The 21,084-nt window shown below is 55.6% G+C and overlaps 1 protein-coding gene across 1 annotated transcript in view; it reads right to left on the bottom strand.

Moving 5' to 3' along the window:
• Positions 1-21,084, bottom strand: part of Nrxn2 (neurexin 2) — a 102,786-nt gene that overhangs the window by 15,362 nt on the left and 66,340 nt on the right. Inside the window, 4 exon segments of the mRNA XM_038327354.1 lie at positions 2,603-2,692; positions 6,609-6,780; positions 11,105-11,149; positions 11,151-11,287. Coding sequence (XP_038183282.1) covers positions 2,603-2,692; positions 6,609-6,780; positions 11,105-11,149; positions 11,151-11,287 — 444 coding nt within the window.

Here is a 21,084-nt window from a genome sequence, read left to right as displayed (position 1 = left end):
TCTCTGCTCTCCCCAAACATCCCTCCCAATGTCCAGCCCCAAGCCATGGTGTCCTCCAAGCAGAAGACCATGGCAGCCGAGACAGAGACAGGAGGGAGTCCTGCCAGGCCAAGGTAGAGTTGGTAAGTGTGAGCAGAGAGGAAGCAACAAGATGGGGAACAGAGAGTGTGGGTCTGCTCCGGGCTGGTTCACCCATAAGCGCCCTGTGATGGCTGGGTTAGGCTGTCTAGCCTCTCCTGCCCAGCCACTGCCCTGGGGCAAGCCCTAGGAGCACAGCCCTTCCCCCAGTATGGATGTACAAGCCCAGAAAAGGAAAATGTTAAAGGGACCTTGCTTGGCTTGCTGACAGCCAATATAACTGCTCCAGCTTCAACCTGGCCTTGCACTTGGCGGTGTTATATGCCTCTGAATGGCCCCTGCAGGGAGCTTGGCTGCTTGCTTTGGTTTTAGTGAACCTGGGGGGTCAGTTTAACCCTCTGAGTTTGTTGTTTTGGTTTTTTTTTTTTTTTTAGAAAAGATATTATTTTTAAGTTTAGATTTAACTTTTGTTTTGATGTTATTGGGGAGGGGGCAGATGGAGTACGGCTGTGCCCCACTCTCCCACGGACCTTCAGCTGCTTTCATTTAAGGCCTACCTTAAACCTTGTTAGCCTCAGGTTAGTGCCTCGTTAGAGATCTGTTTAGAGTTAGAAATCTGTGAGCCCTGCCCCCCAAACCTGGGCTGAGACAGTCCAACGTGTGACCCATACTCTCTCTAGAAACAGGCTCTCCAGGACTCCCAAACGTCTGTCCAACGGAGGATGTGTCATTAGTGTCTCCACAGCCCCCTTACTCAGACTCTCCTCCCCCAGCACCCTCCTCCTCCCAGGCTCAAGCAAAGATGCCCCCGTCCAACAGCCATGCTTCCTTACATATGGTGGAGTCCAGCCCACACAGGCAGAAGGCTGCTGCCTAAGAATTCTAATGAGAACAAAGGGAGAAGGGTCCTAAGGGCCAGATGAATTCTCCGTTAGTGAATGCCTTCCCAGAAAGTCTTCTCAGAGCCTTTACAAACTAATCTCCACATGGACTTCTGGAAGTTGAACCAGCTGGGCTGCAGGTCTCTTTACTACCAGGCACCCCCTGGGTCTGCTGCTCCAGATGTTCCGGAAGTGGAAAGTGGAACCATTCCATAAACATTTATTGAGCCCCTACTGTATCCAGCAACTGACAAGAAAATATCCCCTCCAAGGCCGTGCAAGCCTGGCCTGGAACAGCCTTTGCCTTCTTCTCACGGTGCAGATGGAGTGGGCTGAGCCAAGACCAAGGAGGGAGCTAGGCTCACAGGGTCAATACTGGGCCAAAGATCACACTAAGAGTGAGCTCCTCCTTCTAGAGGAGTAAACTAAACATAGACTTAAAGAGGAGGTATGGTGGCCACTAGTGAGGACCAAGGAGCTCCTCCCTTCTCCAGGGCCCCCCAAGTCATCTTCTCTAACAGGCTCTCCCTACCTACCTGGGGGTGGGGGGTACCACAGTTGTTCCAGCCTCAGCCCAGGCTCCTCCCTTGGCCTTTCTGATTTTAGGAGGGGAGGGTGGGTAAAGGAGAGGAGGCCAGGGCCTCTGCCCCCACCTGTCATGAATGCCTCAAAGGGTTAAAGTTCGCCCCGCTGGAGAGAGCAGCCCAGTGTGGGGGGCTGCGGTTTTGGCCATGTCTGCTGCAGTCCCTTTAACTTTTGTGTCCTGCTGTGGGTTTATCACATCTGGTTATCAGCGTGTTTAGGCCCCATGGGTTCAGGGGCTGGAATTTACTTTGGGGAATTTTATTGGGGAAAGTCCCATGGACATTTAGAGCACAGTTATCAGCTGGTTAAGTGGTGGTTTAGTACTTCTGCTCCCCACTAGAGTTTAGCCTTAGAGGTACAGAGCTCGCCCCTCCTCCAACGGGAATAACATTGCTATGCCCTTGGCCCCCAACTTCCCCTGGTGACAAGAAGCCTTCCCTCTCACATAGCAGTATCTCACTTGCCACTAAAGGGCCTCTTAGGGACCCACTCTGTCTTCCTCATCAGGCAAGCGGCAGAAATGTCAAAGAATCCCTAAGAGAGCACCGCGCCTTCCCTTTCTCCCATCAGACTGCACTACTTCTAAGGGGCCTGAGATCAGGGCCTTAGAGGCTCCAGCTCTTCCTTTCCCCTCAGTATCGCCTGCTGAGCCCTCCTTCACTGGCTCCGCCCTCCTTGCTTCCCAAACCCTTCCCACCTTTAGGTGCCCGGTGGCCCTTTACTAAATCCCTTAGGTGAAATTGGCCAGAGGGACCCGGCTTTCTAGCCTGTGTCCCCTCCTGCTGCCGATGTCATAGCTCAGCACGTGCCGAGGGCACCGCCATCTTTCAAGGGTCAGTCTAGGAGGACGCCAGGCTGTCTCTTTCCTATTCCCAAACCACCTCTCAGCACCAGAGCGCAGGGGGCGGAAGGGAGCATCCTGCCCGGACAACAGTCCCTTCCCTTGGGGAGGGGCACGACAAAGGAGCGGAGGGGCGGGGGAGAGAGCTCTGCACCTCTAAGATAGTGTTTTTAAAGTTAGTTAGTTAGTTAATTAGTTAATTAATCTGGTTAATTACCTTTGTCGAGCAGCCACTCATCTACTACTCGACCAAGCCGGTAGGGGATTCTCTGTCTAGCAATCGCCAGGCGCTCGTTATCAAAGTTTCCTTGGAAAAGTTTAGAAAGACAGTAGGTTTCTCAGGCAGCGCAGTCCAAAGGCTTGAGGAAATTAATTATGCAGTTCTCAGGAGACCCCAGCAAGCAGCCACATCCAACAGGAAGGAGGGAGGCAGGGACAGAATGCTGGGCCCCTCCTCTCCCAGGGGCCCCCTCCCTAGGCTCCACCAGAGCCGGCCCCACCCTTGGGGGCGAGAGTAACCCAAAGGAGAGGGAAAACCAAGAAAAGGGAAAGGAAGCAGAAAGGAAAAGAAAAAAAAGAACAAACAAACAAAGAAAACCCCCCACCGCAGCTGGAAGGTCAGAGGTTAAACAGGTTTATCTAGTCAAGCTGTTGAGGCTGAGCCCACTTCCTTCACCACCCCAAAGATGGGTGGTGGGGTGGGGGCAGGGCGTTTAGCAGGTTTAAGTTAGGGGGTGGTCCAGCTGGTTACTGCGTTTACAGGGTGGTTTAGACGTGGGAGGGGTGGGTTAAGCAGGGTTTATGCAGCATTTAAGGGGGTGTCCGGCACACTCATTTCACTGAGCCTTAAACCACTTTTCAAAGTCATTGCCAGCTCCCATTATCTCCTGGACTCAACTCCCAGCTGCCCCATCACTGGTCCCCACCTCCTTCCACACCCCTGGCCAACCATACCCTTCCTCCTTGGTCTCTGTCCCCTACCCTAGACCTCCTCCTTTTCTCCCTGCAAGCTGCCTCTGCCTCCTCACCTGGTCCTGGATCCCTGCACTCCTGGCTGCTGCTACAAAGCAGGGCTGGGGTGCCCACAGGCAATGAGGTGAAAGACCATGCAGAGAGGGGGAGCTAGGTGCTTGAACTCTCTCCTGCTCTCACCTGCCACCTGCACCAGCTACATCCTGGACCAGCACCTTCAGGAACACCTTCGCAAATTCGCCCGCTGGGGTTCATGTGTGCATGGGTGCAATCGCTAGGTTCTCTACAGATTCAGGACCTCACTGCTGGTATCCACTGAGCCTCACCCAGACTGAACCCCCCCATTTCTCCACAGCCCTCTCATCCCATCTCCTGTTGCTCTCCTTGGCCATCACCTGTTCCCTGCTCTGCCCTGGCCTTTACCCTGCTGTCTTCTTCATCTCAGTCCCGCTTCAATATGGTCAGGCTCAGTGCAAAGCCAGGCTCTGCACCTCTCCATCCTCTGACCCCAGCCTTGGCCCCATTTCTCTCCCTCATCTGCAGGCCCTGCCAGCTCCTCAGCCTTTCTCCTTCAAACTCCTTCCCCCAGTTTTAGCTCCGCCCTTCTCCATCCTTGGCTCCCCATCTGGATACCCACCTGTTCTTTCCACTCTCGAGCTCCTACCCCTGAGACAGGAAAGGAGAGAGAGAGAGACAGAGAGAGACAGAGAGACAGAGACAGACAGAGAGAGAAACAGAGAGAGAGACAGAGAGACAGAGTGTGTGTGTGTGTGTGTGTGTGTGTGTGTGTGTACATGCACACCTATGTGGAAGGGGCTTGTCAATGTGCCTTTCGGTATTTCTCCGTGAACCTACCACAACGGACAGGGACATGATTTCCTTTGAAAATATTGCCACTCCATTTATTTAAACCACTCATGTTGAGGCAGAGGCATTCCTCCTGTCTGCACCACATGGCTACACTACCTCACTAGAAGCCCAGGCAGGCCTATACCTGCTTATGAATAGCTCTCTGGACCATCTCTGCTTATGCTCACTTGTGCATGCAGGATGCACCCTTAAGAGCTTTGGGGCGATGAGACCCTGCCTTCCCTATAGACTCAGAGAGGTGACATGACTTGGCCTGGGTCATGGAATCTATCAATAGAGGTCCAGTATTAGATCTCAGGTTCCACTGAGTCAGAACCCAGAGGCTGTGGGAGGTCAGGTATAGTGGTGCACACCTTTAATCCCAGCACTCTAAAGACAGACACAAGTGGGTCTCTGTGAGTTCGAGGCCAGCATGGTCTACATAGCAAATTCTAGGCCAGCCAGGGCTACAGAGTGAGACTCTATCTCAAACAAACAAGATAGGTGTGGGACCATGCTCAGTGCTGTAGTGGCCTCTGTAATTATTCAGAAGCTACCTTCACAGTGCACACAGGCAGCAACCAAACCCTCAAGAGACCCAGATTTAGCTGGTAGTGGTGACACACCCCTTTAATCCCAGCACTCAGGAGGCACTCTGTAAGTTCAGAGCCAGTCTGATCTATATAGTGAGTTCCAGAACCCCCAGGGCTATGTAGAGAGCACCTGTTCCCATCCCCCAAAAAGATTAAAAGATAGCTAGATTTGCAAAAAAGGGATGCCAGACAGCCTTTCCCTGTCCCTATCCAGGGGTTCTGGCAGAGGATAGCAGATATCATGGCTTCCTCCTAGGCTCTGGCCTGCTGAGGTGATCCTCTGGGCATAAGGCCTGACTGGGCATGGTGAATTCTTCATGCCCTGTCCAGCACAGGCCAATGTCTTCACTATTACAAAGGACTGTACCTGATCCCCTGAGACAGAGAGAACTCTGATGCCCTGGGCTGTCAAGGTCTGCTGTGGCTAGGAGAACAGGGGACACAGACAGGCTTGTATAGGAGAGTTAGCATGTCAGACCCCACAAACACCCAAGGTTTGGGGGTAGACGAGCATCCCTCTACAGAACTGTTTTCTTGCGGATCCATGGCATCTTCTGAATGTCTGAGGTCATCTGAATATCAGGCTGACCTACAAGTATGTCAGCCTCTGTTTGCTAGGAGGATGTGGGAAGTTCTTATCTCAAGAGACTGTGAGTCCTGAGCCTGTCTGTACTGGCTTCTGTGTCTTAGCATGAGCGAGCCTGAGGGTTTGTCCTGCTCATGTCTGTCACTCTGGAGAGGAGTAATGGAGGTCACAGGTGGTCATCCTGCTACTCAGTGGGGTCCTGTGTGACAGGCAGCAGGCATGCACAGCTCTGAGTCCCTGGCCTTCTCCCTGCAGTGTTCCTCCCTCCCTCCCTCTTGGTCTGCCTCTTGCAGGGCTCTGTCCACCTCCTCTCTCACTAGCTGAGTCTGTGTCAGCATCTCCGCATCTCTCTGCATCAATCCTGGAGCTGCCTCTATCTCTGCAGATGTCTCTGTGACTATTTCCAGAACCCTCCATCACTCCTTCTCTGGCTTCCTCTCACCCTAAGGCTCCCTCCTGTGCTTCCAACCCCCACCCCATGGCCTTATCCTCCTCCCTCCCCTGGGTTCCTAAGACCTTGATTTGTCCTTGACCACAACTGTGGCCCTAGGAACTAAGTCTCTCTGTGTCTTCATCTCTGGGTTCCCAGGCCAGGCACAGACCCTGGCATCTTCCATGTTGCCTGTGATGGCTAGGAAGGTGTCTGACCCTCCTTTGAACTCTGTCTTTTCTCTCTCCCTTCCACCGTGACCCCTTACTGCCTGAAACACTGGTATCCTGTCTCTCAGCATCTCTTCTCTCCAGCATCTCCAGAGGTTGACTTTGGGTCTTTGTCTGGTTCTGTTTTGAAGAGTAGTTTGCCTCCTGACAAGATGTGTTTATTTAACTTGTGAATCTCTCTCCTAGACTTCTGCATGGGTCTCACCGTTTCCACGCTGGCCCTCTTTTCTAAATCCACCTTTCCTCGATGGAATCAGACATCCCCTAGTTCTGCCCTCCTTCGTCTTCTCTGCCCATTCCCAAACTGGATTCTGACCTTGCAACCTCACCCAAATAATATCCTCCCCCAAATCACCAGCTTACCTCTGGACCCTCATAGCTCTTTTTTCTTAGCCACACCACCACCTGGGTTCCACCCAATCGTTTCCATAGCCACGCCCCTTCCCCCCCCCCCAAAGCCTTGCCACTTAGCCATCCCACAGCATTCCACTCAGAGGCTGCCAGACCCCACCCGATCCCACCTGGTTGCCGCAGTATCTCTGCTGTGGATCTGTGCCACCTACCTGCTGGGTACCGTTCGTTGACTGGCCAGCTGTCCACCTGCAGGGTGGCATTGCCACCACTTCGAGTAAATCGCACCACGTGATATTTGCCGTCACTCACGATGGCGTTGGGCTCATCAATGGTAATGTCGTCCGTGCCCACATTAAAAATCACCCCAACAGTGCCCTGGTCCTGGGGACGGGGAGGGAGAGGTCAGCAATGGGGAGGAGGCCAATATCTATTCCTGTACAGCTCTACTGAGGTTCCCAAAGCCCTCTCTCACCAGCCTTCCACGAGTTTTCTAAAGCACCTCCTCAGGTCTCAACTGCCCAGGGCAGTGGGCAGGTTTTCCCTCTAGCATATGTAGGCTGTTGAGCATCCTGGAAGCTTATCAGTTGTGGACCACTCCCTAGGGCTGCAGAACCAGTCATGGAGCCCTTTCCACTCCCCAGGGAACCAGTCATGGAGCCCTTTCCACAAGGCCCCTGTCTCTTGCCCTCAGGCTCATCCAGAATATTTGGAGATGTTTCCTGGGCACCTATGCTATGCAAGGGCCCCTAGAGTCCACATGGGGACGACAAGGAGGTGGGGGCCTCCCTAAGACATCACAATAGGAGGGTTCACAGCCTCGGAGGCCAGGATAAACCCCCAGACTCCAGTCTGGTCCCAAGACTGACCTCTGACCTCAGCAGCTATGGAATCAGGGGTAGCCTGGACTCTGGAAGTGGGTGAGGGACAAGGGAAGAAAAGAGTCAAAGAGCTATGCCAGCTTTATGAAAGGAGGGTCTCGGGGTATTGGGGTGGGACTGGGGGATTGAGGGAGCAGGCAGAAGACAGATAAAAACTAAGGCCTGCAGAAAGGAAGCAAAGAGCCCGCAACCTCAGGAGCCAGACCCACAGGAAATGCTGAAGAGGCCACCTGGGGTCCAACCCACAATAATTTGGCCAGTGGTGCTGAAGTGCGAGCAGGGGTTTTGCTGAGTCCACAAAAGCACACACAGTAGCCCTGAGGGGACTTGCAGAGTCACATTTTACCCGGGAAGAAACTAAGGCTGGACTTAAGGACTGTCTCAGTCTCAGCTCACAAGAGAGGACCCAGCATCTGAATCCCAGCTGACCCGCCTCCAAAACCCTTGCTCTTGTCTCTAGCCTACTAGTCTGGAAGACACTCACTCAGAGCTGAGGGGTGGAGCATGAGAGATGCTAAGGCTATCCTGCCTTCAGGTCCACGGTGTCTCACCACACCAGTGGAAGGCCCACTAAGCCCTAATCTAATTCCCCTATACCTCTCAGCAGCCATTATGAACACAGCAAGAATCACCTCCTGACCCTCCTCCCACAGGGCAGACACAGGCTCCTTTGGGCCCCTGGATCACTCTCGGGGACCCAGTCTAGTATAGGAACACAGTGAAAGACCCCATTCCAGCCTGAGCAAGAAAACCCTTTGGTTGTCAGCTACATCTAAAGAGAGCTGAAAGCCTGGGGGTGCGGGTAGGGAAGGCGCAGCCAGGTGAGGGTTGGGCTGAGGGGTGGGACAGAGTTGAAGACCAGGGTATGCAGCTATGGTCCCCATGGCTGTCTATTTCCCACTTGTGGGGTTCAGTTCTCCCCATCCTAAGATCGGTAACAAGCCACAGACACCTGTATGCACACACATGTGCACACACACTGTCATCCACCTCCAAGGAGGTTAAAGTAAGGAAACTGAGGCGGCCTTACCTAACAGCCTTAGCAAGCCCCGCCCATGCACCGCCCACAGGCCGACAACATCCCCAGGGAAACGGAATCATCATCTGCTCCCCACACAGGCAAGGGAACAGCCAAGCCTCCTGGTTACTATTGTTAGGAATGATACCACCCAGAATAGTATCAGCCCCTTGGATGTCTCTGAGGGTTCCTCCCCCTCACGAGGCCCTGCCTGGGCAGTGACAATGGTCAAGGGCGCTGGCAGACTGGGAGCTGGACTAGCAGAGGGCTGGCTAGAGGAGCTGGAAGGCAGGACACCTGGGTTTCCTAGGAGGCAGCCAAGCTTGGAGCTGTGCACTCCAGGGGAGAGGCAGCTCCCCAGAGCTGCTTCCGATGTGAAGTCAGTTGTCACTTCTGTTAAAGTCATTAATTCCTAATTCCCCAATTACCTCATTAGGCGGCGGTGGGGAGAACGCGGCCGCTCCTACAGCAAATAATTATGGGAGTCAAAATTAATTTGGCAAAGTGGAGCGACGCTTTATTAGAAACGTCAAATTGCTTTTCTCTTATTTTGCTGCCGCCTCCCCACTCTCTGAGAACTGCTAACGACGCTGTGGTGGGAGCTGATGTGTCACTGGGGGAGGAGGGGGCTTGGGGCTGCCCCCAAGGGGCTCGGAGCCCATCTGGTACCCAACTCCCCCTCACTGCCAGCCTCTCCTGGGACCTCCACCCTTCTCAGCATCCTCCCCCATCCTCTGCAGCACCTAGGCCTAGCTGCCTCCCTCACAGCTCTGCACCAGGGGAGGCTTGAGGGAAAGAAGAAGGACATCTCACCTCACAGACTTCCTGCCCTTCCTGCTCTGGGAGGATGCATCATCCCCTAACCCCGCAAGCCCAGACTCACACACACTGCCCAGGTGGCTAGTCGCAGGTGACCAGGACGCTGCAGGTCCCCTAAGTGCAGTGAGCACATTACACATATGACCTAATTAAGCCTCTGCCCTCTGGGTGCCCCACACACCTGGGGAAACTGAGGCTCAGAGAGCTGCAGGGACTTGCATAGACACAGAGCAAAGAAAGAGAGTGTACTGGGGTTCAGACTCATGCCATCAACTCCAAAGCCACACATTCCCTCACAGACTGGAAGAGAGAGGACTAGCTCAAAAAGACAACTCAAGGAAACAAGGTGGCACCACACAGACAGGCTACTGAGGTCACAGCAAACTCCACTCCCTGAAGAACAGTAAATGCATAGCCACATTCTGCCAGGGACCACCGACCCTGGGAGACCCTGGTCACCTCGACTCACAGCCTCTCTCCCATCACAACAGCTACATACCCACCATGGCCCTGCTGCCCACAGTTCCACACAGAACTCGAGGCCTCTTCCCAACCCTGGCTCCGTCTCACTCCCTACGCTTTCCTCCACGCCCTTCCCTCCTGGGAACCTCGCCTGTCACTTGCCATGCCACCAGCCATGCTTGCTTACAGGATGCCTTCCCCTGGGTCTTCTCCCTTCACAGCCCAGCGTTGGAGGAGGGGTGCAGACCTCAACAGGAGAGCTGTTGTGTGAGAGGGGCCAGGAGCCCCACCCTTACTCAGGTGAGGAACAAGCCTCCTCCTCTGTTTTTCTCTGCCCTCTTAAGTCTTCCCAGGGCTCCCCAACTGGCACACAGAGCCTAGTCAGCCTGTCCTACCCTCAAAGCCAGCAAGTGGGATGCAAACAGGAAGGTGAGGGAGAAAGGAGCCCAGTACAGAGATGGAGGCTGAAGTCAGGGTCTGGGACTTAAGACCTTGGGGGAGGAAGGGGCAGGGGAGAGGTTAAACTCAGAAATGAAATCTGACAAGGTCAAAGGTCACAGGAAAGGTATAAGGCAGGCCAGAGGTCACAGGGAAGGGTGTGGTACAGGGCCAGAGGTCACAGGGGAGTGGGACAGGATCAGAGGTCACAGGGAAGGGTATGGGGTGGGGTCAGAGGTCACAGGGAAGGGTATGGGGTGGGGTCAGAGGTCACAGGGAAGGGTGTGGAGCAGGGCCAGAGGTCACGGAGAAGGGTGTGGGACAGGGTCAGAGGTCACAGAGAAAGGTATGGGACAGGGCCAGAGGACACAGAGAAGGGTATAAGGCAGGGCCAGAGGACACAGGGAAGGGTATAAGGCAGGGCCAGAGGACACAGGGAAGGGTATGGGGTGACATCAGAAGTCACAGGGTAGGGTGTGAAACAGGGTCAGAGGTCACAGGGAAGGGTATGGGGCAGGGTCAGAGGTCACGGGGAGAGGTGTAAGGTACACAGAGTAAGAAAGGAAAAGGGATAAACTGACTATAGACTAATGGGATGTGGGGCTCAGCTGGGAGATCAGTGAGGAAGGAACATGAGCAGAATCTGTGGGAAAGACCTGGTCAAGGGTCTGCTGGGAATGCAAAGGTCATGGAACAGAGGTCACAGGTACGGTAAAGGCAGGGGCGGGATTCCAAGTCAAGACGAAAAAGGCACAGATGGCCGCTGTGGGACAAAGAGGTGTGAAGGAGGAGAGGGACAGGCTGGGGTACAGTGAGCAGAAGCAGCCCAGAGACACCCTAAAGATGAGCACATTTCTGCGGTTTACAGTAGTAGGTGTCTGGGGAGCTCACAGGCACCTTGGATGGCTGGGAGACACAGCTGGTGTCATCAGATGGGTGACTCTTGAGTGGCCAGGAAGGGACTGAGTCTCAAAAGAACTTCAAGAAATGGGTAAGTAGGGCCCTAAGTGCTCCCCATGAGGAACAGATATGAAGTGGCATCAACAGCGGAGCTGGGTGGCAGGGTGAGGGGCTGGGCCCAGGTCCTTACAATGTGCAGCTGCAGGTAGTCCCCAAGGCCGGAGGCGCTGTCCACCTCGCACCAGTACGGCACTCCGCTGGTGGGTGCTGAAGCCCACAGCCAGGCGGTCCATCCTCGTGCTGGGCCGGTCATTGGGGGGCCATGTGTAGGTGATGAGCGCTCCCCCCTTCCCAAAGATGTATGTGGTCCCAGCTGCAGAGAGAAGGAAATGGAGAAGAAAAGTCAGTGGGTTCCTGTGGTTGGATGGGGCCAGACCCTGAGGATACCAGGGTTAGGGCACAAGGCTTCAGCGATGAAGCCCACGGGAGCCACCAACCCTGTAATTCCGGATGCTCTAGTGAGAACCTACGCACGTACACGCACACAGACAGACGTAGCTGCCTCATCAGGAAGCCTAGCTTTAATTACAGCAATAGAGGTAACACAGAGTGTGACCAGAGAAAGGCTTCAAAAAGACCCAGACAGCAGCCCTGGGCAGGAAGGACCTGGGGTCTGCTTTTGACCAGCTCAACTTCTCCCAAGTGCTTCTTTGGGACCAGAGCCAAGCAGCAGAGGCAAGAGGGAGCCTCAAGTGATGGCGGGAAGATGAGCAGGGCTGTGGGCAGCTGTGACTCATGCTCATCTCTGGCACCTTGCCAACACCAGCCCCTCTGTCCTCTCCCAGCCCCCTGGGAATCTTCCTGGTTTGTCCAGGGATCCTTGTTTCCACCCTCAGGCAAGGGTACCTGGGTGCCAAAGCCCAAAGGCCTGGAATCCTGCCCAGAAAGGAGGAGGCAAACATGGGGGGATGGGGAGAGTTGACAGCCAGAGGAGGAAGGAGGCAGAGAGACAGATGGACAGAGAAGGACAGAGAGGGATGTAGGTGAGAGAAGCAGGAGAGTGGGAGCCTGAGATGTAGGCTCCCTCTCCCAGCCCTCCCCCACCCCACCCTCTCTCTTCTCCCTCTCCTCTTCGCCATCCGGCTGCCGGGGGCGGGTGTGAGGTCCCTAACGATCTCAGCCCCAAAATAAACCCCATTAGTCGCCATGTTCCCTCCTGCGGCTGACTGAGCTCCCTGGGGGTGGAGGTGGGAGTGGGAGGGGGGCTGGTCACCCAGTTTCCGGGAAGGGAGCCTTGTCTGGGGGCCTGGAGGACTAGACTCTTGGACCTGCAGGAAGGGAAGGGGAGAGGCTCAACTTGCATTCTTTAGGACATAAACAGAGCAGATGAGATTCATAAAATGCTTGATTAAATCATTAGCTACTAATGACTCCTCTCAAGGTACTTCTTGGGGTGCAGAAAGGGGTTCAAGGGAAGACTTAGCCAGAGAGAAAAGAGATGCAGAGGGGGCCTGAGGGCAGAAGCTGGGGCAGACCAGTAGAGAACCCAGAGGTGGAGAACTCTGGTCTAGGGGAAGCAAGGACCAGGGGTCCCTCACCCAGTAGCCCCCTTATAGTCCAGGCAGTCAGATGGAAGGAGGGATCCATCCTGGGAACTCTAGGTCCCCATAGGAGCAGGGACTTCTGCGTGCCTTGGAGAGGGTGCTCACCAAGTGTGGAAGGCTGGGAAGGAAAGGGAAAGGAAGGGCACCAGAGGTGGTGCCAGAGTGGAGAAGGGACCCATCCCTGTCGCTCCCCAGACCACCTACCTTGTCTTCTACCTCCCTGATAGAGAAGAAAATGAGAAGGGACCCCAAGAGAAGGGCAGACAGGGAAAACCCACAAGGATGTCTAAAATGGTCATCTTTTTGCAGACTGTAGTTTGGAAAGCACCCCAGCAGACAGCGGGAAACCAGCTCTGCCCCTGCAAGCTGAGGTGTCCCTCCCCCCCCTACCTCAGGCCCTGGAGGCACAGTGGGGAAGGTTGGGCCTTCGGATGAGTTCCAAGTTTAGAGTAGGGAGCCGGTTCCAGCGAAGGGTGTACAGTGAACATCAACTCTACACTCAGTGCAGGTTACCTGCCTGCCTAGGAAGGACTGGGCCTGGAGGCCAGAACCAAACAGCTATGCCTCAGCCAATACAGTCTCCCAGCTCCCAACACTGCAGCACTCCAGAAAATCGGCTGTTTCCATGACAACCATAAAACCCAGGGTCCTCCCTCTACCCTCCACTCACAAGCTACACGTAGAATTTAGGGGGTAGGGTTGGGGGAGCAGAGATGGTGACCTTCCTCTACACACTCCCTGACCCCTGGGCTCCAGGGTCTCTCTTAGTCCTCTCACACCAGGGAAGGAACACCAGACTCACACATTTGCGTGGGGTCTGCCCCCAAACCTGCCAGGTCTAAGGAGGCGGCCCTTCCTGCGGGTTTTCCCGCTGGATGCCACACAGCACGCTCATCACCATGGATAGCGCCTCGCCAGAGACGAGAGCACCCGAACAACTCAAACCAGGTGCCTGGTTAGACATGGAAGCCGGAGAGGTCTGGGATGAGTGCCCACAACCCAAGTCCCAGGCCTTACAATCAGACACAGCTCCAAGTATCGCATACCTAGACCTACACCAGCGCACGGGAGGCGACGCACCCAACTGCACACAAAGCCCCAGACAGGAGAGGCAGACCCCATCACAGGAGTCGCGGCAGGGGGGGGGGGGGAGAAACATGGCGATAAACGCACAAAGACAGGCCTCCGCGAGCGGCCAAGGGCAGGGGCTGGCGAAGTGCGGATGGGCGCCTGCGCCCCAGTCCTCCCATTCCCCAGCCCCGGCCTCCCCCAGGATTTATGATCCAGCTGTTCTCACACTGCAGACAGTTTACTGTGCTGGGCGGACCTGTTAAAGCCGAAGGGCGTTTATTATACTGTGGGGGGAGCCAGGTTGGAGAGACACTTCTCGGACAGAAGAGGGGAAGGATGAATGGTTTATTGGGCTGGGGCTGCAGTAATTACCCCGGGGAGACATTTCTCTCTCTAGCACCACGGATTCCGCACGGGCGGGGACAGAGGGCTTGGCTTAAGGAGGAGGTCGGGTGCAGGAGGCGGGGCTTCTGCCAAGTCCCGCCCCTCCGGCCACGCTCGGGAGGCGCTTCCCGCAGCTCAGCCAGGCAAGCCAACTGTCCCTGGCCTGCCGCGGACTCCACCAAGAAGGCAAGGCAGCCTTAGTGGCCAGGACAACACTCCAAGTCCATAACTCTTGACAGCATCCAGAAAGGATCTGAGAAGCAAAGGGGCCTAAAGCAAGCCCCAGTGTTGCCCAAGGCTGGTGTAGACCAGTTGTTCTTTTGCACGCTGGGAAATAGGGAGCCCACTGTACATAGCATGCTGACCAGTCCCACATCGCTGAGGCCCACGGCAAAAGAGTTTCTAATCAGACATAATATGCCACGGGCCCAAGATTAGCACCTTCTGCCCACATCCAACACAGTTTCCTCAATGCCTCCTAGATCCTGAAACTCAGAGTCATAAAATACTGGAAATGATCATTAGTCAACACCCCCCCCACACACACACACACCAGAGTCTAGAGAGAAAATAGCCAGCCAACCATTAACAATGGTTAGGGAACCCAGACTCATAAGTCATCCCAGGTAAAAACCACCCATGCAGTCATGCCCCAGGGCCAAAAGCACATGTGCAGCTGCTATGCCTGTCAGTGCCCCAGTAGCAACAGAAGCTATAACAAAAGGCTTCTGGGAGATCTAGAATGGTCAGATGATCCTGTAGAACCCAGAAAAGCCTGCATCTTAGGTGCCTTTTATCATGAACAAATCTTCCAGGAGGACCACTACAGTCAGGGGGTGGGGCTGCACAGGTCCAGACCCCTGAACTCAACTCTATGGGTTTTTTGTTTGTTTTTTGTTTGTTTGTTTGGGGTTTTTTGTTTTTTGTTTGTTTGTCTTTTGTTTGTGTTTTTTTTTTCAAGAGACAGAGTTTCTCTATATAGCTTTGGAGCCTGTCTTAGAACTAGCTCTTGTAGATCAGGCTGGCCTTGAAACTCACAGAGATCCACCTGTCTCTGCCTCCTGCCTGTCTCTGCCTCCCGATTGCTGGGATTAAAGGCTTGCACCACCACCACCCAGCTTCAACTCTCTGTTTATCTGCATACCTCCTCAACTCCTAACGTCATTCCTGGCCATACACTGTTCAGTCAGTTCCAAGTTGACATACCCATCCCCAGAATCAACACACATGATAGTGCCCAGAATCAACACACGATAGTGCCCAGAATCAATACACATGATAGCCCCCATAATCAACACACATGATAGTGCCCAGAATCAACACACATAATAGTCCCCAGAATCAACACACATGATAGTGCCCAGAATCAACACACATGATAGTGTCCAGAATCAATACACATGATAGCCCCCATAATCAACACACATGATAGTGCCCAGAATCAATACACATGATAGTCCCCAGAATCAACACAAATGATAGCCCCCTTTGTGCTGGAAGCTACTGACTCAGAAATGAGCTGGGGTTGGGTCTTCTTTGACCCGCTCCTGGGGGAGCTAGGAAGGAACTGAGAGAGCATCCAGGATTCAGAAACCAGGACTGGGATAAAGGGATCCATGGCCAGAAAGGTGTCATCTCCATCTGTTTTGGTCACCCCAGACCCCACAGGGACACCAGTGCAGAAGTGTCAATAGTGTTTGGCAGGTGGGTTGGAATATTATGCAACAAGAGTGGTTGGGGGATGGGAAGAAAAGTGGGGAAGCAGTGAGGAAGGAGGAAAGGCAAGAGGAGCCTCAGTAGAGAAGCATGAAGAGAGGTGTCCTCACACTGAGGGACCTTGGAGCAGAAGGGAACATGGCTGGCCTCCAACCCGGGGAGGAGACCCCAGGGAAGCTGGTTCTCTCATCTCCCCCAGAGTTCAGGTGAGCAGAGATGGGGTAGGTCATGACAGCTTGCTTCCTCCTCTCCTGGCTTTCCTTAGCCCCTTCCTTCCTCCCTGAATCTTTCCCAGTGCCCCCTACCTCCCAGTAGGTAGTCCCGTGTCCCAGGCTGCCCTCCATCCCATCCTCTACTCCCTTCTACCCTGAGAAGACATCCCTAAGGCAATGTTCATGCAACACAATATAGTTCTGTCAGATCCCCATTAGCTAAGCCTATGTCCCTGCAGCATCAGGGGCTGTGAGGAGGACCTTCCGTGAGACCTAGGACGGTAGAGGGATAACACATCCTGCACAATTCAGGAAAGCCTGCATCCCTGTTCCTCCCTCTGCCTGGCTCCTGCTGATCCCCAGCTCCTGGGCCCTCCTCCCCACCTGCCCATCATCCCTCTCACCCTCCTCTTTCATGTCTACTCCTCTTCCCCACACAGAGCGCCCCTCCAGTGCACCTGGCACCCTTTCCTGTCTCACTCTTTATGCCTCACATCACTGCCTAGAATGACCACGAGAGTCTGAGAGTCTCTGGAAGCAGCACTGAGCCTGAGGACAGTCAGAAGATAACAGTGAGGAGGACAGGGGGCTAAGGAGGAGGGCAAGAGAGATCCTGAGGAGGCAGAGCTGAGATCAGGAGCAGGGTATGGGGTGAAGATGTGGGAGAAAAACTGGGGAGTACTTCATGTGGCAGGGATGGCAGCTGAGACGGAGATTAGAGAGGGGGACACTGTAAAGGAACACAGGTCACAGGTACAGTCTGAAGAGACTGCTCCTGGGGAGTGGATGAACATAGTAGTGGCATGGGGGGGGGGTGGACCGAAAGACCGGATATGACATGGGACACTGAGATCAGGAAGCTTCTTGCAGGCACAATACAACTGTGGGAAAACAGAGAGGGTGCAGAAATAGGAGGCAGTGAGGGGCATGGACAACAATGTGGCTGTAGAGAATGACGGAGGAAAATGGAGCTGACCGGGAACAGTGATGGGCCGTCAGAAATGAGGAGTGATGCGGGTGGATGGGGGGACATACGAAGACAGGAGGCCACACTGCACAGGGAACTGAGCAAATGTGGCAGGTGCATGGGAGGAGCAGAGTGCCCAGGCGACAGCTACAGAGACAGAGTCGTGTCCAGCAGTGGCAGTTATTAGACTTCAGACGGGGCGAAGGGTTGGAGGGCTGAAAGGGGAGCCCAAGATGAACAGTGTGGAGATGGGGGCTAACAGGCACAGAATGGAAGGAAGAGGGGGACAGAAATGGAGGAAGGGGATTAGCTGAAGAACAAGGTGCAGAGAGCTGGGAGCTGGGGTGCAGGACAGAGTGGGGAAGTGATGAACAGCTGGGATGGGAGGTGACAGGGTCTCTGGAATGAAGGCGAGAGAGACGGAAACAATAGCCATGGAACTGCTGTGGATGAGACATGTGGCAGGTGTGGCAGGAAACGGGGCACCCAGCACAGATGTTGTGGGGTGCAATAAGGGAAAGTGACAGGTACACAGAGTCTGAGGGACAGAGACGGGAGGTGACAGTACAGAGCTGGGGAGAGAAGGCCTACTGGGAATCCTGGGGGCTCGGATAGGAAGGGATGAAGGTCTGAGCACGGGAGAGTCTGGGAATGAGAAGCGATGAGAGCCAGCCTGGACAGTGATGGGCTCTGTTTTAGGAGGAAGGGGAGGGCTTGGAGACTGAAGGTTATGAGGGACTGGGGTAGCAGTGAAAAGTGTGAGCGATTACAGGCGCTCACACAGGAGGTGAGAGCGCAGAGGGACTAGGCTGGGGGTGACAGGCTGAGGGTCACAAGCAGAAGCAGAGCAAAGATGAGGAATAAGGGTAAGTAGGCACCAAGGGTGGGGGGTAAAGAGGAGTACAGATGGTGGGGCCTTAGACGGAGGGAATTGTTCCAGAGATGGTGGAAGGCCAGTAATGGATGGGAAAAGGGAAGGCTGCCAGGCAGAGGTGGAAGGAAGGAGGTAACAGCCATGGGAAGGTGAGGGTGAGGTAAGACAGGCATGAACACAGCAGGGATGGAGGTGATAGGGAAGAGAGATTCAAGGAGGGCGCACAGAAAGGATGAAAGGACAGGCCGGCGATGGGGCTCCGGGAGGGAGAGGAAGAGGCTAACAAAGCACATGGGGAGAAGGAGGTACAGGGGATGCTTGGAAGCAGTGAGGAAGACAGGGATGCGGGTGAGCAGGAAGAATGGAGAGATGGAGGTGAGGGTGGGGCTGGCACGATTGGAGCTGGAGATGGGAGGTGAAGGGGCCCCACCGCAAAGCCCAGATCCGGGAGCGCACACTCGGGGTGCGGCCCTGGGGCTCCCGGGGCCTGGGCGATGTACCCGAGACCCCCAAGCCAGTCCTCTGGCATCTGGGCGCCACTTACCGTGCCCGCTGCGGGTGAGGAAGGGCATGCGGTTGATGGCGATGGGCACGGTGCCGTGCTTGCTGTGGAAGTGGTGGACGTGGTGGGTGGTGCTGAGGCTGGATGAGACCCGGGCCCCCTCGGTCGCCCCCAGCAGCAGCAACAGCCCCAGTAGAAATGACAGCAACGGTGGCGGTGGCGGCGGCGGCGGCAGGGGCCCGGCCAGGGCGGGGGGGCGGCGCGGGCACCCCCCCTGCCCGCTTCCCCCGGGGGGCATCTCGGCCCGGGGGCGGCCACCTCACAGCCCCATGGCCGGGGGCGGGGACGCGGGGCTGCGCGGCCCCGCGAAGCCCCCCTCCGGCTGCTAGCTCCGGGAGGGGGGTAGGGGTGAAGCGAAGGAAAACCAGATCCGGAGCCTCAGTCCGGAGCCAAGCAAATCAACTGGATCCCGCCGGGGAATCCGGGGTGCGCGCAGCGGGAAGGCCAAGGTCCGGGGCGCCTGGGTCCATCGCAGGCGGCTAGGGGTCCCCCCTCAGGCTGGGGCCGGGCCGGCGCAGAGGACCGTCAGCGACCAGCGGGTGGGGGCATGGTGCTGGGGAGGGGATGGTAGGGAAATCCTGCAGAAAAACCCAGCGGGGCGGGAGATGGGGTGCGCAGAAGGAACGGAGGCCCGGCTCCCCGGAAAGCGCAAGCACCGCGGAACCGACCCGGCGCCTCTGCCGCCCGACGGAGGCCAGGAAAGGAAGGAGGGAGCGGCCAGGGGAGGGGGGCGGGAGGAGGGGGAGGGAAGCAAATCCGGGTGATGGGGGGTGAGGGGAAAGGAGAGGAGGGGAGAGAAGAGGGGAGCGGGGCCAAGCAGAGGAAAGGCGCGAGCCTGCGAGATTCCGGCGGAGAGATGGAGGAGGCAGCGGAGTGTTGCTGCAGAGGCTGAGAGGGCTAGAAGGGAGAGGGAGGGAGGGACGGAGAAAGGGAGGGAGGGACAGAGGGAAGGAAGGGAGGGGAGGGGAAACGCAGGAGGAGGGGGGGCAGGGCGTAGGGACCCGAGCGGCTCCCGATCTGCGGGCGGCGCTGGGCAGCTCCACTGCGTGGCACCTGGCTAGCCCGCTCGGCGCTCGCCTCTCCAATGCACGCGCCCCACCCCTCCCCCGCGCTCGGGAGCGCGCTTTCCACCATCACCATCACCACCATCGCCGCCCCCCTCCTGGAGAAGGGGCCCTGCTGAATAATTGAACAGGACTGAGGCTTGCAAGAGAAGCAGCTATCTTCCTTCTCCCTTCCCCCTCCCCTTTCCCCCCATCTGGACGAGCCCCAAAAGTGCTTGCTGGTCCAGCAAGCAGAGATGTGGCCACAGCGCTCTTAAACACCTTTTGGAACACATGTGCACGCTGGGTTGTGGACAGGCTTGGGTATGAATACACCCACACATCCCTATAAGCACCAGTGTGCCGAGAGCCACACAGCTCAGACACATATGTGCATGTGTGTGATCAGAATCTGGCATACCAAATGCTTACAGAGGCATATGTGCCCACACACATACATGCTTGATTATAGGCAATGAATGGCCAACATACACTCCCAACCTCCTTGGAACTCACCCTCTGAGACAGTCATCCATACTCCTAGAAACAACCTATCCAAAGCCCCAAAGGCACTGGATAGTCACACACACACACACACACACACACACACACACACACCTGCCTGTCAAGGTGTTTGCCTATCCCTGCACAAGGCCCTCCTCCTTTCCTCCAAAGCCCCCTCCTCTCCTCCCGACTTCTCCTCCTCCCTCAGTCTCAGTCCCTAGCTCCCCAGGGTTCTCCAGGACAGTAGTCCGGAAGGACAAAACCTTGTGGGTCCATTTACATCCAGCTGAAGAAACCATTTCTCTCTTGGGAGGCATCCTTACACCCTACACTGGGATCTGCTCTCCAAACTTGGGGGTGGGTTAGAAAGTGTTTGTCACGGCCCCAGAGATACATACAGATAAAATCCCTTCCTCTCATTGGGATGCAGCCTTCGCACTCACATCATTCTGCTTGGACAAGGGAGAGGGTGCAGTGCAGGAAGCAGAGGAGGAAGAGGGGAGGAGGCACAGGGGACCAGGACTGAGGAGTGGGACAGGTGAGCAGAAAGGGAAGGTGAATAGAAGAGGAGGGGGAGGGGAGAGGGGCTCCTACTATTGATTCTAGATTCCATTTTGGTGCAAAATTGTCATGGTGATCCCTGAGCTCATGGGTGCAGGACAAGCCTGGTTGGGGTCTAATGTCTAGAATTCCAGCACTTTGTTGGGCTGGTGCAGAAAAACTGCCACAAGCTGGAGTCCAGCCTGGGGTACATATTGAGACTCTGTTTCTGAGATAGAAAGACAGGGAGGGAGGGAAGGAGGGAAGGAGGGAAGGAGGGAAGGAGGGAAGGAAGGAAGGAGGAGGAAGGACGGGAGGGATCAGGACAGCACCTCTACCGCTGCAGCCATTCCCCCCAGTTTATTAGATGGGGGGCAGCGACCCACATACACCATGCCCTTCAAAAGTGGAGACCAGCTCTTGGGCTACCCAAGAGGAGTTTTCAAGTGATGGCTTAGCCACACAAAGGAAGAGAGAGAGTGGGGTGGGGTCCCCAATGTCCCTCCCATCCTTGAGCCCCTGGCTCTGGAGCACAGACTGACACAGCTCCAAGCAGGCAGAAAATTTATGGCCCCAGAGGGAGAGAGGGAGGAGCTGGTGGTGGTGGCCAGAGGAGAGGAAGGGAAACCGCCTAGAGGCCGATCAATATTGGTGAGTGGGAACTGGAGAGAGTGATACTGGGGTGTGAGGGGA

Source organism: Arvicola amphibius, chromosome 1, assembly GCF_903992535.2.
Source record: "Arvicola amphibius chromosome 1, mArvAmp1.2, whole genome shotgun sequence".
In the NCBI taxonomy this organism is placed as follows: Eukaryota; Metazoa; Chordata; class Mammalia; order Rodentia; family Cricetidae; genus Arvicola; species Arvicola amphibius.
The sequence above is the reverse complement of the archived record's forward strand: the minus strand, read 5'-3'. Positions and strand labels throughout refer to the sequence as shown.